Genomic DNA, 17583 nt, shown 5'->3' with positions numbered 1-17583 from the left:
CAGCTTGGAAACATCTCATGGCCATCATTGTTCATTGCGCAAATGATTTCCCATAACCTCAGCCTATGAAGCATGTCCAATACAGAGGTCGAGTCCATGAAGGCGATGTGGAAAGGAGTTTGGTATAAAAAAACAATGTTTGGCTCCTAGGGATTAGAGGTTTATAACCTAGTTGATGATAGCATGCCCTCTTCCTGGCATTCAATCAAGATATTCGTGCCCTTAACGCACTCATAGAGTCTCAGATAAACCCATCTCCTGAAAATCTAGGAAGAGGCATCAAGAAGAGAGATTGGACTATGTAATTTAGGCAGGTTTTTATTCCCACTCTTTCAGATTTGTAGTATGAAAACTGTCTGCCAACGAATGGGGATTTGAACTGAGTGTCAAGTAGTGTCAAAACTCTGGCCAAGAAAGGCAGCCAGATATCAAGGTTAGCCCTAAAGTGATGCAATGGCATAGCGTCCGGGTCGGGACTTTTATTTGATGCCTGGGAGAAAATTACAATCGGAAACCTCTTCTGTAAGAACTTCAACAGGAACTCGCTCATGCTTGATAATACAGTCAGACTCCTCCTATGGCATGCTATTAGGGGCGGTTTAATCTGTATTATATATACCTGAGAAATATGTAATCCACCCTTCATGAGCCTTGTTAAGTTCCTGATTCATGACATGACCCTATGAACTAAAGAGGCATTCTTACAGAGAATGTCTGCGCCTAATTACGCTCCCTCATAATCATAGATTGTGCGGCTGCAATCACAAACAGAGGGTGTAATCATCTCATAGAAAGAGCCCGAAGATTATGGTTGAAGTCACTCGTATATGCTAATTCCCTGCCAGGCTTCTGGCTTTCAATTCTCTCTAAGGTTCCTCTCCTCCTTTCCCGCCTCCATTATTGCTCATTTCATATCACATCGATAAAGTTGAAGAGACCCACAAAGCGTTCTACTGTGCCTACTTGCGTTGGCACCAATGGGTCTGCAAATCCGGTAGGGTGCAGAACACATCGTTGCAATATGTGCAGGCTCTTAGGAGAGAACAAGAAGAGAGGAATAGGGATGTGAATCAAGTCTACCAGGGGGAACAATGTACATGCAATGCTTCAATAAGGAAACCGTACCTCTCATAGTTCTCTAGTAGGAATGGTACACCACTAAGGCAGAGAACAATGGCGGTACCTTCATCAACTCTAGGGGAGGACGGATGCAGAATCCAAGCTTGGCAACTAGATCTTAGTAGGACATGAAAGAATTCAGACACGGATGCAGAGAAGGAGCCCAAATTATGCCACAAAGGGACTGGCAACTCTAGGGTAGCAGCCTCGCCCATAGGCCAGGTAACATCTGTCGACTGGCAACATTCTTTTTCAGGACTCAAACCAGATGTGAAAAAGACATGCATTGGGTATTAGCGTCTCAACTACTTTTATGCATACAGACTGACTGCAATGGCTCATGAGAGAACAGACATTACCCCTTTGTCCCTCTTCCTTGTTCCAGTCCACAACAAATGAGGGCGTCCCATACTCAGAGGTAGGCAGGCCAATGCAAAAACTTAGTTTTTTAACTCCTCCCTCTTTGTGGAGGACATAAAGACGTCACCTTCATTGGAACCAACTGTTTCTTTTGTCTCCCTAAATGACAAGCACCACTGTGTTAAGCAGTGGTCGGTCTGTTGCTTGTTTTATTAATGCTCGCCTTGTTTCTTTGACTAGCTGACTTTTGCTAGGAGAATGTATGGCAGCAGTGATCAACAGAGCCGATCAACAGAGCCGGTACATCAATCGCCCCTACTCCATACGCAGCATTCAGGGGTGTTGCTAGGTCTGGAAAAGATTTGGGACTACTCTAATGTTGATAATGTCAGGACTCGGGGCTAGCTTGTCGTTTGGTTGTAGCCCCTGAGCTTTTATCTGAGGCTACAATCAAAAGACCCGGGGCTATAGCTCCTCCAGCCCCTCCCTAGCAACGCCTCTGTACAGCAATATCCTTCAGGCAGACCCTCAATGTTTACCTTTACCTCTGCAAAGCTCTAATAGTTTGGTCGGACAGAGCGGAAGAGTCAGCCATCAGAATGGTACTCCTTTCCAGCAGTGATCACAAACTAAGATGCTGTTAGTTCATGCATTGGGGGAAAGCATGGGTGGCTCCCCTAGAATAAATTGCTAAGCATTATCCTTACAGGAGTGTGAGATTTCTCTGGTTTATGTTCCTGGGCAGCGCAATGTTGTCACAGATTGCTTATCACAGCTTCCTCTAGAAGGCTGGAGTGAACCAGTTGAGGAGGAACGGTCAATGATAGCGCAAGTGGATCACGAGGGAGTTCTTGATTTGGCAAAGTGATGTGAAGAAAATATTGCTAATGTGGAAATGACAAGGATCCGTCAGTTGGTTGAAGGAGGGTGGCCCGGAGGGGCAGCTGGCGTAGGTGCTTGGTTTGAGCAAGTCAAGGCTGAGTTGGGGACGGAAGGAGATATCCTTTGTAGGGGGGAAAAGACTATTGCCCCTGAGGGCACGAGAAGTCTTATTTTGGAAATTGCCCACAGGTGGCACTTAGGGAGGAATATGACTAAGAGGAGAGTGTTTCGCGACTTGAAACACTTGTGTATAGGCGCGTTACAAATGCCATATCATTATCATATCAGAGAAACATAGTGGTGGCCAAACATGCATGCTGAAATAAAACGGTGGGTGGAGTATTGTTTGCCATCTGTGTTGAGTGATAAGTCACATTTAGTAGTGGAACCACCTTTGTGTCCCGTGAAATCCCTGCTAAACAGTGGGAGAATTTGGCTCGGGACATACAAGGGCCTCTGCTGGTGTGTTACCAAGGTAAAAGGTTTATGTTCATGTTGATGGACTACCATTCTAAGTGGCCGTGTGTGGGTTAGTTTGATGATACCACAGCTAAGTCCGTGGGTTCGTTTTGGATAGTGTCTTCAGTGTTGAGGGGTTTCCAGCTGCCTTGTTAATGGATATTGGGGTCAAATTCCAAGCTGGTGTTGTATTAGAGTATTTAAATGCGGCGGCGGTGCACCGTGAGACGACAGCGTTATACTGCTCGCGGCAGAATGGAATGCTGGAGTTTGTACGTATAGGGCCATGCTTGGACGGGTTGCCTCACGTGTCTATGTCCGAATGTACATGCATTTGTTTGCGACTGAAAGGGCTTGCACCAGTTCATATATGTATGTGAATACACTTGTTTAAGTACGGATGTGCAGGTGAAATGGGGGTTTGAGTAGCCATATGCACAGGTGTGAACACACCTGTGTGTTTATGCTTGAGTGTGCATGTTGTAGTGTGTTTGTGTGTGTGTGCTTGCAACTGTTCATGTGTGGATGTGTGTGCGTGTGGTTGTGTGGCTATGCATGCGTGTGAACACACCTGTGTGTTTATTCTTGAGTGTGCATGTTTGTGTGTGTGTGTTTGCAACTGTTCATGTGTGGATGTGTGTGCGTGTGGTTGTGTGGCTATGCATGCGTATGAACACACCTGTGTGTTTATGCTTGAGTGTACATGTTGTAGTGTGTTTGTGTGTGTGTGTGCTTGCAACTGTTCATGTGTGGATGTGTGTGTGTGTGGTTGCGTGGCTATGCATGCGTGTGAACACACCTGTGTGTTTATTCTTGAGTGTGCATGTTTGTGTGTATGTGTGTGCTTGCAACTGTTCATGTGTGGATGTGTGTGCGTGTGGTTGTGTGGCTATGCATGCGTGTGAACACACCTGTGTGTTTATTCTTGAGTGTGCATGTTTGTGTGTGTGTGTGTGTGCTTGCAACTGTTCATGTGTGGATGTGTGTGCGTGTGGTTGTGTGGCTATGCATGCGTGTGAACACACCTGTGTGTTTATTCTTGAGTGTGCATGTTTGTGTGTGCGTGTGTGTGCTTGCAACTGTTCATGTGTGGATGTGTGTGCGTGTGGTTGTGTGGCTATGCATGCGTGCATTCATGCCTGGATGTGTGTGTACAGCTATGTGTCTGTGCAGGAGCACATGCCCAGTAGTTCTAGCAGTGCAACTCTCAGCCTTTCTCTTTTCTTCCCTATAGTCTCATTGGCAGTGTCTCGGTAATTGCTGTGTCTATCCGAAGGGGGAAATGCTTAAAAAGCCCGGTAAGTGTCATATACAAGCCACGAACTATTGATGGGGAGGTCTTAGCTTCATGAGGTGTGAATATGGGGTTCCACCCTCGCATGTGGCATGTGCCCCTAGTGTCAGATAAAGAGAGGGTGGTCAGATCTGAAGGTGTGTGGGTCCAGAGCTGTCATGACAGGTGTTCATCAAAGCTTCAGCTTGCCTCCATATTACAGTCTCAATGTGTGGGTGCCCGTGTAGCTGTGATGTAAAGCCTTCTTTTCAGTTAGAGGCTGCCCAGCTGACAGCAATTAACGAGAAATGGGGGGGGGCACGTTTATCTCCAGTAACCCTTTCATGGGCGAACATCCGAATCTTCACGAAAGACGATAGTATTGGGATTGTTAACTGCGATGGGCCATGTGCATTGCAAGCCAAGCCCTCACAACACCTTATTGCTTAATGTGTGAAACAAAAGTGAATCTAAATACTTTTACACAGCTGCTGGTTTCCCTGACTGCAAAACGAGTTTTCCCTTTTCCAAATCTGCACATTTTATTCAATTAATGAAAGACATGTGGCATGCCTGTTCCAAACAATGAGTAAGCAACCTTTATTGATAATCCACCCAACCCTGAGCAGACCATACAGGCACCTGGAGCGGTACCAGTGTCCCGTGTGAGTAGGGCATCCCGAGCTGCCTTCGACCCCTCGCACTCGGCCGCTCCCCCTTTATAATGGAAGGGCAAAGCTCCGAGCAGCAGAATGCAGAGACACGCACATCGCAGCATGCACCACTCACACCCGAAATGGGCCGTGGTTGGACCTGTGCACTGTATCTCTGTGGCTCCATGGAGTGATTGCAACATGTAGCACTCGCACGCACACTATTGTAACTTTACCCTGCACCCTGACATGCACATTCTGCAGACAACTCCAGTTCTCCAAGTTCACTTGTGAGCAGAACATTCAGTCCAGATTATTTTTGCTTTCTATTGTGGTACCTATATGTCTGTGATTATTGAAGAATTGGCATACAGTATATGTACAATAATGCAAATAATCAAACAAGACAGAAGCGCTTTGAAGAGCTTTGAAGCGCTTTGAAGCACTTCACTTGTGTTTAAGCGCTTTACAAATAAACAATTACAATTACCATTACACAAGCTTGGTCTTTACCTTTGAGCCGCAACCACCATATTGCCTAAGTATGTAGTGGTAGGAAAGCAGCCAATAAACCTATACTACAAGTCCCAGAATGCAAACTGCTGTTAACTGAACAGCCAGGGCTGGATGGAAGTGCCCAGGCTATCATTGGGCCATCTAGCAAAACTGTTGCATTGTGGTCCGCTCTCTTGAGATCCATCAGGCGGCTAAAAGGTCAAGCATTAGATACCCCACAAGTCCTGGTGTGCAGGCCCACATCACTATGCTGCAGATCCGCTAATTTTATATCTGCTTTTATATGGGATAGGGGGCAAACTTAAATTCACTACAGGTTAAGGAAGCAAAATTGCACCTAGCAATCCTTCCCTAGAAGGGCTGCCTCCCACTCAGCACACCCCTTCTGAAATGGATCCTCACATCCAACTCCTCAGGCCGCCTGAATCAGTATTTATGGTTCATGATTAGAAACACTTTACTGTTATGGTAAGTGTTGTAAAAAAAAGGAAAGTTGCACCAGGCCCAGCATGCATTATGTACTTAGTGATTCAAGCATCCAACCCTTTTATCACAGACACATTTGTCAAATATAAAGTTCTGTGGTTACTTGTATATTCTGAAAATGCTTTTTGAAAGCAGCAAGCCTTCATTGGTGCTATTTGCTCCGTCTCATTGGGGCACTTCCAAAGAGCAAAATAAGGAGTGTACATGACTCTGCACCTTGGAATGATCATCATCTACCTTTCTATTGTTATTCTAGGTTTGGATAATGTGTTTGTAAGAGAAATGTAACATTCATTTTGTGGCTAAGATGTATACTGGAAGTAATTATTAAAAATTAACATTGTAACGTTTTAAAAATAGGCAGTTTACAATGTTAGTAAAATTAGATTTCTTTGTTGTTTTATAGCTTCTTTTGCAGCAAAACAGCCAGCCCTCCTCTCCTGTTCAAAATGTCTGTGTTTTTCTCTTGACTAAAATATATACAGGAAGTGATTATTAGAAATGAACATTGTAACATTTATAAAAAAAAGAGACAGTTTACAACGTTAATACAACACTTTTCTTTGTATTTTGTATAGCTGCTTTTGTAAAAAAAAAAAAACAGTCCTCCTTCCCGTTCAATATATCTGTTTTAGTCCTCTGGTCGCACTGCTGTCATCAATAGGTGGGATGGCTCAAGCAAACACGCGCCTGAAAGCGAGACCTTCGCACACATAGAAAGAGACACACATAGGGTGAGGCAGAGAGAGAAAGAGAGCAGAGAGGGAGCCAGAGCACTAGATAGGTGTATAACGTGCCAGGTACAACGAGTGTATGTAATAATAAAATGGAACATTTGTATAGTTCCTGCTAAAGGCTACAGGGTCTTTATATCGCTCATGGCTACATTGTGAGGCAGGATTCTCTCCTCATAGATGAAGTCAAATGAATGATACTAGCATGCTTGTAGGTGGGTGTGGGATGGCCTTGGATGCGGGGTTCGGAGAGTATAATACAGAACTGTGTGTATGACTGAGCTGCATCCTGCTAATGTTAGACATCACAATGAAACATCCGGAAGCAGAGTAATCATAGTAAATTATGGCAAGTGATTAATTTCAAATCACTGTCTCCTACTGTGTCCTTCTTGGTTGGTTACACAACATAGCTTGTTGGGGAAAATGCAGTCCACCCGCCCCCCGAAACCCCCAGTACTATTGTTTATGTATCACCCCTGCATGCAGAATGAATATGTTGAATATGTGTAGCAAGCCATATACAGACAGCCCAGTAGCCACTGGGACACTGGAGAGCACCTCAAATGTCCATTTCACATTCGAGCCAAGCGAAGAAGGACAGAGAAATATCAACAGTGTGGAAGGTATGTCCCTAGGCTCACTCTAGCCATGCCATGTAGTGCATACAGAGCTCCTTTTACACATAACATTTGTGTTTGGTGATTTAGAACCCAGGACATGGCCGGGATGGCCTAGATATCTTCAGTTCGCTTCTCTCATTTGTGTTTAAAGATTTAGAAACCAGGACATGGCTGGGATGGCCTAGATATCTTCAGTTCGCTTCTCTTATTTGTGTTTTGAGATTTAGAACCCAGCACATGGCCAGGATGGCCTAGATTTCATCAGTTAATTTCTCTCATTTGTGTTTTGAGATGTAGTACCCAGGAGCTGGCTGGGATGGACTAGATTTCTTCAGTTCACTTCTCTCATTTGCGTTTGGAGATTAAGAAACCACAAGCTGGCAGGATTGGCCTAGAATTCTTCAATTTGCTTCTCTCAAATGTGTTTGGAGATTTAGAACCCAGCAGCTGCCTGTGATTGCCAAGATTTCTCCAGTTCGCTTCTCTCATTTGTGTTTGGAGATATAGAACACATGAGCTGGCTGGGAGGGCCCACATTTCTTCAATTCTCTTCTCTCATTTGTGTTTGGAGATTAGGAACCCACAAGCTGTCTTGGATGGCCTAGAAGTCTTCAATTTGCTTCTATTATTTGTGTTTGGAGATGTAGAACCCAGAAGCTGCTGGGATTTCCTGGATTTCTTCAGTTCGCTTCTCTCATTTGTGTTTGAAGATTTAGAACCCAGGTGCTGGTTGAGATAGCCTAGATTTCTTCAGTTCACTTCTCCCATTTGTGTTTGGAGATCTAGAAACCAGAAGCTTGCTGAGATGGCCTGGATTTCTTTGGTTCGCTTCTCTCATTCGTGTTTGGAGATTTAGACCCAGAAGCTGGGTAGGACGGCCTAGAATTCCTGAGTTAGCTTCTCTCATTTGCGCTTGTAGATTAAGAACCCACAAGCTGGCAGGATTCGCCTAGATTTCTTCAATTTGCTTCTCTCATTTGTGTTTGGAGACATAGAACACATGAGCTGGCTGGGAGGGCCCAGATTTCTTCAGTTCACTTCTCTCATTTGTGTTTGGAGATGTAGAACCCAGTAGCTGCTGGGATTTCCTGGATTTCTTCAGTTCGCTTCTCTCATTTGTGTTTGCAGATTTAGAACCCAGGTTCTGGCTGAGATGGCCTAGATTTCTTCAGTTCACTTCTCACATTTGTGTTTGGAGATTTAAAAACCAGAAGCTTGCTGAGATGGCCTGGATTTCTTTGGTTCGCTTCTCTCATTTGTGTTTGGAGATTTAGAACCCAGGAGCTGGTTTGGATGGCCTAGATTTCTTCAGTTTGCTTCTCTCATTTGTGTTTGGAGTTTTGGAACCGAGGAGCGGTCTGGGATGGCCTAGAATTCTTCATTTCACTTTTCTTACTTGGGTTTGGAGATTTAGAAGCCAGGAGCTGGTTTGGATGGCATAGGTTTCTTCAGTTTGCTTCTCTCCTTTGTGTTTGGGGATTAAGAATCCAGGAGCTGACGGGGATGGCCTAGATTTCTTCAGTTCACATCTCTCATTGGTGTTTTGTGATTGAGAACCCACGAGCTGGCTTGGATGGCCTGGATATCTTCAATTTGCTTCTCTCATTTGTAGTTGGAGATGTAGGACCCAGGAGCTGACTGTATGTCCCAGATGTCTTCAGTTTGCTTCTCTCATTTGTGTTTGAAGATTTAGAACCCAGGTTCTGGTTGGGATGGCCTAGATTTCTTCAGTTCACTTCTCTCATTTGCGTTTGGAGATTAAGAAACCACAAGCTGGCAGGATTGGCCTAGATTTCTTCAATTTGCTTCTCTCATTTGTGTTTGGAGATTTAGAACCCAGCAGCTGCCTGTGATTGCCAAGATTTCTCCAGTTCGCTTCTCTCATTTGTGTTTGGAGATATAGAACACGTGAGCTGGCTGGGAGGGCCCAGATTTCTTCAGTTCACTTCTCTCATTTGTGTTTGGAGATTAGGAACCCACAAGCTGTCTTGGATGGCCTAGAAGTCTTCGGTTTGCTTCTATCATTTGTGTTTGGAGATGTAGAACCCAGAAGCTGCTGGGATTTCCTGGATTTCTTCAGTTCGCTTCTCTCATTTGTGTTTGAAGATTTAGAACCCAGGATCTGGCTGAGATGGCCTAGATTTCATCAGTTCACTTCTCTCATTTGTGTTTGGAGATCTAGAAACCAGAAGCTTGCTGAGATGGCCTGGATTTCTTTGGTTCGCTTCTCTCATTCGTGTTTGGAGATTTAGACCCAGAAGCTGGCTAGGACGGCCTAGAATTCCTGAGTTGGCTTCTCTCACTTGCGCTTGGAGATTAAGAACCCACAAGCTGGCAGGATTCGCCTAGATTTCTTCAATTTGCTTCTCTCATTTGTGTTTGGAGACAAAGAACACATGAGCTGGCTGGGAGGGCCCAGATTTCTTCAGTTCACTTCTCTCATTTGTGTTTGGAGATGTAGAACCCAGAAGCTGCTGGGATTTCCTGGATTTCTTCAGTTCGCTTCCCTCATTTGTGTTTGCAGATTTAGAACCCAGGTGCTGGCTGAGATGGCCTAGATTTCTTCAGTTCACTTCTCACATTTGTGTTTGGAGATTTAGAAACCAGAAGCTTGCTGAGATGGCCTGGATTTCTTTGGTTCGCTTCTCTTATTTGTGTTTGGAGATTTAGAAACCAGGAGCTGGTTTGGATGGCCTAGATTTCTTCAGTTTGCTTCTCTCATTTGTGTTTGGAGTTTTGGGACCGAGGAGCGGTCTGGGATGGCCTAGAATACTTCATTTCACCTTTCTTACTTGGGTTTGGAGATTTAGAAGCCAGGAGCTGGTTTGGATGGCATAGATTTCTTCAGTTTGCTTCTCTCCTTTGTGTTTGGAGATTAAGAATCCAGGAGCTGACGGGGATGGCCTAGATTTCTTAATTTCACATCTCTCATTGGTGTTTGGTGATTGAGAACCCACGAGCTGGCTTGGATGGCCTGGATTTCTTCAATTTGCTTCTCTCATTTGTAGTTGGAGATGTAGAACACAGTAGCTGACTGTATGTCCCAGATGTCTTCAGTTTGCTTCTCTCATTTGTGTTTGAAGATTTAGAACCCAGCTGCTGGCTTGGATGGCCTAGATTTCCTCAGTTTGCTTCTCTCATTTGTGTTTGGAGATTTAGATTCCAGGAATTTGCTGAGATGGCCTATATTTCTTTGGTTTGCTTCTCTTATTTGGGTCTGGAGATTTAGTTAGTTAGTTAGTTAGTTAGTTCTTCAATTTGCTTCTCTCATTTGTAGTTGGAGATGTAGAACCCAGGAGCTGACTGTATGTCCCAGATGTCTTCAGTTTGCTTCTCTCATTTGTGTTTGAAGATTTAGAACCCAGGTTTTGGTTGGGATGGCCTAGATTTCTTCAGTTTGCTTCTCTCATTTGTGTTTTGGAGGTTTAGAAACCAGGAGCTGACTGGGATGGCCTAGATTTCTTCGGTTCACTTCTCTCATTTGTGTTTGTAGATTTGGAAACCAGGAACTGGCTGGGATGGCCTAGAATTCCTCAGTTTGCTTCTCTCATTTGTGTTTGGAGATATAGAACACATGAGCTGGCTGGGAGGGCCCAGATTTCTTCAGTTCACTTCTCTCATTTGTGTTTGGAGATGTAGAACCCAGAAGCTGCTGGGATTTCCTGGATTTCTTCAGTTCGCTTCTCTCATTTGTGTTTGCTGATTTAGAACCCAGGTGCTGGCTGAGATGGCCTAGATTTCTTCAGTTCACTTCTCACATTTGTGTTTGGAGATTTAGAAACCAGAAGCTTGCTGAGATGGCCTGGATTTCTTTGGTTCGCTTCTCTCATTTGTGTTTGGAGATTTAGAACCCAGGAGCTGGTTTGGATGGCCTAGATTTCTTCAGTTTGCTTCTCTCATTTGTGTTTGGAGTTTTGGAACCAAGGAGAGGTCTGGGATGGCCTAGAATTCTTCATTTCACTTTTCTTACTTCGGTTTGGAGATTTAGAACCCAGGAGCTGGTTTGGATGGCATATATTTCACCAGTTTGCTTCTCTCTTTTGTGTTTGGAGACATAGAACACATGAGCTGGCTGGGAGGGCCCAGATTTCTTCAGTTCAATTCTCTCATTTGTGTTTGGAGATGTAGAACCCAGAAGCTGCTGGGATTTCCTGGATTTCTTCAGTTCGCTTCTCTCATTTGTGTTTGCAGATTTAGAACCCAGGTGCTGGCTGAGATGGCCTAGATTTCTTCAGTTCACTTCTCACATTTGTGTTTGGAGATTTAGAAACCAGAAGCTTGCTGAGATGGCCTGGATTTCTTTGGTTCGCTTCTCTCATTTGTGTTTGGAGATTTAGATTCCAGGAATTTGCTGAGATGGCCTATATTTCTTTGGTTTGCTTCTCTTATTTGGGTTTGGAGATTTAGTTAGTTAGTTAGTTCTTCAATTTGCTTCTCTCATTTGTAGTTGGAGATGTAGAACCCAGGAGCTGACTGTATGTCCCAGATGTCTTCAGTTTGCTTCTCTCATTTGTGTTTGAAGATTTAGAACCCAGGTACTGGTTGGGATGGCCTAGATTTCTTCAATTTGCTTCTCTCATTTGTGTTTTGAGATTAAGAACCCAGGAGCTGACTGGGATGGCCTAGAGTTCTTCAGTTTGCTTCTCTCATTTGTGTTTTGGAGGTTTAGAAACCAGGAGCTGACTGGGATGGCCTAGATTTCTTCGGTTCACTTCTCTCATTTGTGTTTATAGATTTGGAAACCAGGAACTGGCTGGGATGGCCTAGAATTCCTCAGTTGGCTTCTCTTATTTGGGTTTGGAGATTTAGAACCCATGAGCTGGGTGGAATGGCACAGCATTCTTCAGTTTGCTTCTCTCATTTGTGTTTGTAGATTGAGAAACCAGGAACTGGTTGGGATGGCCTAGATTTCTTCAACTTGCTACTATGATTTGTGTTTGGAGATGTAGAACCCAAGAGCTGACTGGATTGCCTAGATTTCCTCATTTCACATCTCTCATTTGTGTTTGGAGATTTAGAACCCAAGAGCTGACCAAGCTGGCCTAGATTTCTTCAATTTGCTTCTCTCATTTGTGTTTTGGAGATTTAGCATCCATAATCTGACTGGGATTGCGTAGATTTCTTCAGCTCACTTTTATCATTTGTGTTTGAAGATTTAGAACCCAGTCGCTGGGCGGAATGGCCTAGATTTCTTCAGTTCTCTACTCTCATTTGTGTTCGGAGATTTAGAATCCAAAATCTGACTGGGATGGCCTAGATTTCTTCAGATCACTTTTATAATTTGTGTTTCGAGATTAAGAACCCAGGAGCTGGCCTGGATGACCGATATTTCTTCAGTTTGCTTCTCTGATTTGTGTTCAAAGATTTAGAACCCATGTGCTGGCTGTGATGGCCTAGATTTCTTCAGTTCACTGATCTCATTTATGTTGGGCGATTAAGAACCCAGGAGCTGGACTGGATGACCGAGATTTCTTCAGTTCACTTCTCTCATTTGTGTTTGGAGATTTAGAACCCAGAAGCTGACCAAGCTGGCCTAGTTTTCTCCAGTTTGCTTCTCTCTCTGCAGGATCTGCAGTGATTTGGTGTAATATGCTGCACTCTGCGCTCGTATTTGAAAGAAAGTCTATGGGTAGGGGCACTGTGGGGTTGATAACAAAGAGGCAAAATGGGAGGAAATATACTGGGGTAGAGGGGCCAAAAGCACAGGGACATAACAAAGGCGTAAAATGGACTGAAGTAAAGGGAAGGCACCAAGGGGGCCATAAAGGGAAATCAAGTAGCAAGATGCACAGGGAGAGGGCATATACTAATGGCAAAGGGTCTGCAGAAGAGGTCCCATATGTGGAGGCCGACAAGGATGGCAATGTAAAAAGGGGACCAAACGGGAGGGTACAGGGAAAAGGAGCTGCAGAGAGGACAGATTCCTATAGTGCACACAGGGAGGCTCCATAGTGGAGAGGCTTAGTCGGAAGGAAGACACTTTAACGCCTAAAGTGTAAGGACCAAAAGTGGAAAACACGTATCAAAATGACTGTATAGATTAAATAATTTGGTCAAATTAAGCAGCAGCAATTCATATTAATTGGAATTCCAAATGCCTTTTTGGTTCAATGTGAGATTGCGATTGCCTGTGATGCACATAGTATTTCTGACTGGCCACTTGCATTTTACATCAATTCGGATTGATCCCCAAATTTGCCACTGTTTGCACTGTTCACCTCTTTGGTGCTAAGAAATTAATTCTGTGTTTTTACTCCGACAGGTGCGACCTCTCTTCATCCTTTCGCTGTCCGATTTCTTGGCAGGGTCCTTCCTGATCAGCACGGCCATTATCGAGCTCATGCCAGAGGAACAGTATATTCATGCATACTGTTTCTGCACTTACGGTGTCATGCTCGCCCTGGTGAGTGTGGGCGCATGGTATCGCAAACAAAGCCTGTGGAGCAAAGGGCACCAAAAGTGCAATTGTTTTAACCAATCAGGGCATTCAATGGTCAAAACCCATTTCTGTTGGTAGTGTGTTGAGTGTACTCTCTCTTCCTAGTGCAATATCACCATAAACGGCATCCACAACTGCCTTACCTGGTGTTAAATCCACACTCTTTTCTATAGAATAGTTTTTTCATCAATCCAACAAAACTGTGTAGATATCATCTTTGTGTTCAACCTTTTCATTAAGCGTCGAAACATTGAAAATTCAGTTACTTACATTATGAGGTGGTCATAGCAGACATTCGCAATATTTTCCAGGATAGCAATTTTAAATTGCCTCTGATAAGGCATTGAAGTGAGGCAAAATATGCAGAATGTCAGTTTAAATTTCAAATGTTAAAGTTAATACACAACTTCCCGTATAAGTGGTGTGTCCAAAAAATCTCAGAGGGAAAAAAACACATTGTATTAAACAATTTGATACTGTAAACCCAAGAGGAAATAATGAGCAGACTGGCCAAAATAAATAAATCCGAATAAATAAATAAATAAATAAATACATGATTTCTGTTATGAAATGATGCAATTCATGTTATGTGTTGGATTTGCGATGTTCAGATTTAAAGATACTTATTAGTAAAGAGTGTGAAGAATTTGGCGGATCCCTCTCTAAACCCGGCCTAAAGTCTCCTCCCAGGTGGCTAGGGGAGGACAGACGCTTCCAGATCCCAACCGTGGGGGTGGTACACTGCGAGAGGATCACCTGGGTGGAGACAAGCCCCAGGAAGTGAGGAGATTCCGTGGAATGAGATGCTGTATTTTTCCTCTGACAGGGACATTCTTACTATTATGCCAGAAGAGGTTATGACTGATGCTAATTTTTATATCTCTCAACCTCCCGTTAAATCTAGGATAGTAAACCCTAAAGTTGTGACAACAAAGCATAGTATACCAAAAGAAAGAATCATTCTTACCCCTAAAATCAAATGTCCTCCTCAATACCAATCAATCAATCAATCAGTTACTTATAATATGCACTGTCACCAAAAGCATCATGGCGCAGTCAAAGATATCCGAGAGAGACCGAGACAGACGACAGAGAACAGAGTTCATGAAAAAAGATGGGTTTTGAGATTGCGTTTGAAGAGCTCAAAATCATTGATCAGCCATAGCGGAAGCGGGAGCAAGTCCTAAAGTTTGGGACCCACCACCGAAAAAGCTGTTCCCCAACTCATTCTTTGCAATACCTGGGGACGCATAAAAGTGCAGCATCGGCAGATCTCAAGGAGCGACCAGGTCAATAGCTGCACAACATTTCTTGGATCGCGAGCAGCCTTTCCCATTCAGGGCACGCTGGATCATACATGAAAACTGACATTTTACCCGGGCTTCCACGGGCAGCCAGTGTAAAGACTGGTGTGCCGCCAAGACATGCTGCCCGAAAGGAATCCCTTTCACCAGCCGAACTGCCGCATTTTGCAAAACTTGCAAGTGGCGTATGAGATAGGCAGGCTGGGAAAGGTAGACAGCATTGCATTCCATTTAGGCAGGCTGCTACCACTTGGGCACACAATTCTCTGGGAATGAAGGGGAGGTCTTTCTTCAGCTGTTTCAGTTTCAGAAAGCTAAGACCACAGACTGAGTTTATCTGGCTGTTCATGGTAAGCAAGGCAGATATCTTAATGTCCAGGTTCCGGACTACTTTAGCCGGCTTTGGTAATGGGCCCGGGCCCAGTCTAAACAATATCTGGGTATTGTCAGCATATGAGAAGACTCGGAACCCAAACGAACGAATGAGCATCAGCAGGGGCGGATATACAAGTTAAAAAGCAGCCGGGACAGAGCAGAGCCCTGCAGGACCACGCATGTGACCGCAATTAGAAAGGATTTATAGGGCGGAAGAGAAACCATCTGTACGCAAGAGGACAAAAAAGCATGGAACCAGTCGAGGACTGGACCAGAGAAACCCACCCGTTCTCGTCTGGAGAGTAGGATCCCATGATCAATAGTGTTGAAGGCAGCCAACAGGTCCAAAAAAATAAGATCTGCCATACTGCCCTCATCCCTAATCATGGTGAGATTGTCCAATACTGCTACAAGCACCGATTCTGTTCCCATCATGGGACAAAAACCCATCTGGCAGGGGTCTGAGATGTTTTGCCTTTCCAGAAAATCCCTCAATTGGGAGGAGACCACTGCTTCTAGCACTTTCCTGGGCGATAGTTGGAGAAGATCGAGGCGTCCAGTGGTGGCTTTTTAAGCAGGGGGAACACCAGTGCTTCTTTCAGGTCAGAGGGGATTAAGTCATGCACCAGCGAAGAGTTGACCGTCTCTGCAAGAATTGCAAAGAAACCCTCTGGCACCTTCTTAAATAGGCACATGGGAATATCGTCAAGGGGTGATGCTGACATAAGGCCTGAAATCACGCCATTTATGAGCATATAGCAATCGAATGGGGTGCCGACCAGCTTTCTAGCCTGTGGCAGGGCAGGAGAGAACTCGGAAAGTGTGGCAGAACCATCCTTTGGTGCTCCCTTGCTAGAGATGTCTTTCCAAATTTCCTCAATTCTGACAACAAAAGAGCTGGACAAATGATCACATAGTACCTGTGAATTTGAGGACCCAAAGGTCCCGACTGGATTGGACAAGCTTTTTACGATCGCAGAGAGTTTTTTTGGGGCATTTATAGCTGACTCATTTGAGTGGGCAAAGTAGACCGATATAGCTGTTTGTATGGCTTTATGATATACTGTGCCTTGTTTTTTAGACGGCTCGCCAAATGAGGTATCATAGTGTTTCCTCCATCTACATTCTACTTGGCGAGTCAGGAGACGATGAAGACGAAGCTCTGCTGTAAACCAGGGTGCGGAGGGGGTGGCAGGGGCAGTCGTCCATTTAAAGGGGGCCAATTAGTTCACTGTGGCGTCAACCGCAGCCAGCAGTCTACCCATGGGGGGCAGAATTGGCCGGGGTCCTTGTAATCCCGCTAGGTAATGGAATGACATTTTTGAGCACAGCCGATCAGAATCCACTCTGGCCCAGCTCCTTTGGAAGAGTTTTTCTTTCCTATTGCTGGATAACACAGGCCTCTCAGGGGCCTGAAAAGTAAAAGCGGGTGACTAGGCAAGACATGCATCCAAGGGTACACTACAAGGAATAGCGAAAGTGTTGCCGTCTCTTCCTCTAAAACCATTCAACACTACAGCCCCTCTGTCAAAATCACTAAAGGAATTAAAGCTACCCTTAAAAATGCACTAGAAGTAGAAAAGCCTGACTTTGAGAAAGTAAACTACATGTCCCAGAATCCCATAGGGACTGAGACGAAGAAGAGGGCTGAAAAGGCATATTGACGTAGAAGACAGGCAATTGGACCTAACAGCCTTTGCAAGGGTCAGGAAATTGACATTAATGGTTTACCTGAAACCTGAAACCAACTGCCCCACCTATGAGGTAAGAAAGGCTGCAGCAGGAGAGGGAAGAAGGAAGGAGCATGAGCTGGAAAGCTGGCCGAAGTAGCAGAAGTAAAAGAGCACAAAGCTGGCAGTTCATGAGGCAGTTTGATCACTTAAAGGATGCCAGGACTTGGAGACAGCAGATTTCATCTGCAAGTTCTGAGCGGGTCCTGTGTTCACAAACCCTGCCTTGCCGTGAATGCACTGAGAAAGACTTGCTGAGAGTAAAGGTTTTCCCAAGTGCGCCTGGTGGCTGTAATGCAGAGCTGTGATCATGCTGAAGCCTGAGGCCCGCAGCAGAAAACAAGCCGAGGGACAGAGCAGTGAAGGAGACTCCCAGTTGGCGTGGCCGGACCTGAGACACCCGCGCTGCAGAAGGGCGTGGGTCCCAAGTGTGCCCAAAGCCGTAGTATAAGTGGAAGAAGTCGGGAAGGTGAAGAAACCTGCAACCGCAGTATTCCTGGAGCTGGTGAGTGAAGCTTGGCATTAAAGTTCGCTCTGAAACCCTTGCCGGTAACTGTTACCAGATCTCAAGTGGCTCACATAAGAGTATGAGCAAGTATGAACTGTTCGTCATTGTGAAAAGTATTGCTA

At 44.7% G+C, this 17583-nt stretch overlaps 1 protein-coding gene across 2 annotated transcripts in view; it reads left to right on the top strand.

Annotated features, from left to right (window-relative positions):
* LOC138514188 (transmembrane protein 116-like) overlaps nucleotides 1-17583 on the top strand; it is a 254026-nt gene that overhangs the window by 80704 nt on the left and 155739 nt on the right. For both annotated transcript variants that reach the window (XM_069629521.1, XM_069629522.1), the window contains exons 3-4: nucleotides 4055-4118; nucleotides 13368-13508. In XM_069629521.1, the coding sequence (XP_069485622.1) occupies nucleotides 4055-4118; nucleotides 13368-13508 (205 nt within the window). The remainder of the gene's footprint in view (nucleotides 1-4054; nucleotides 4119-13367; nucleotides 13509-17583) is intronic.

This window comes from Ambystoma mexicanum, chromosome 12 (genome assembly GCF_040938575.1).
Source record: "Ambystoma mexicanum isolate Mex_15411 chromosome 12, UKY_AmexF1_1, whole genome shotgun sequence".
Taxonomy (NCBI): domain Eukaryota; kingdom Metazoa; phylum Chordata; class Amphibia; order Caudata; family Ambystomatidae; genus Ambystoma; species Ambystoma mexicanum.
The sequence above is the reverse complement of the archived record's forward strand: the minus strand, read 5'-3'. Positions and strand labels throughout refer to the sequence as shown.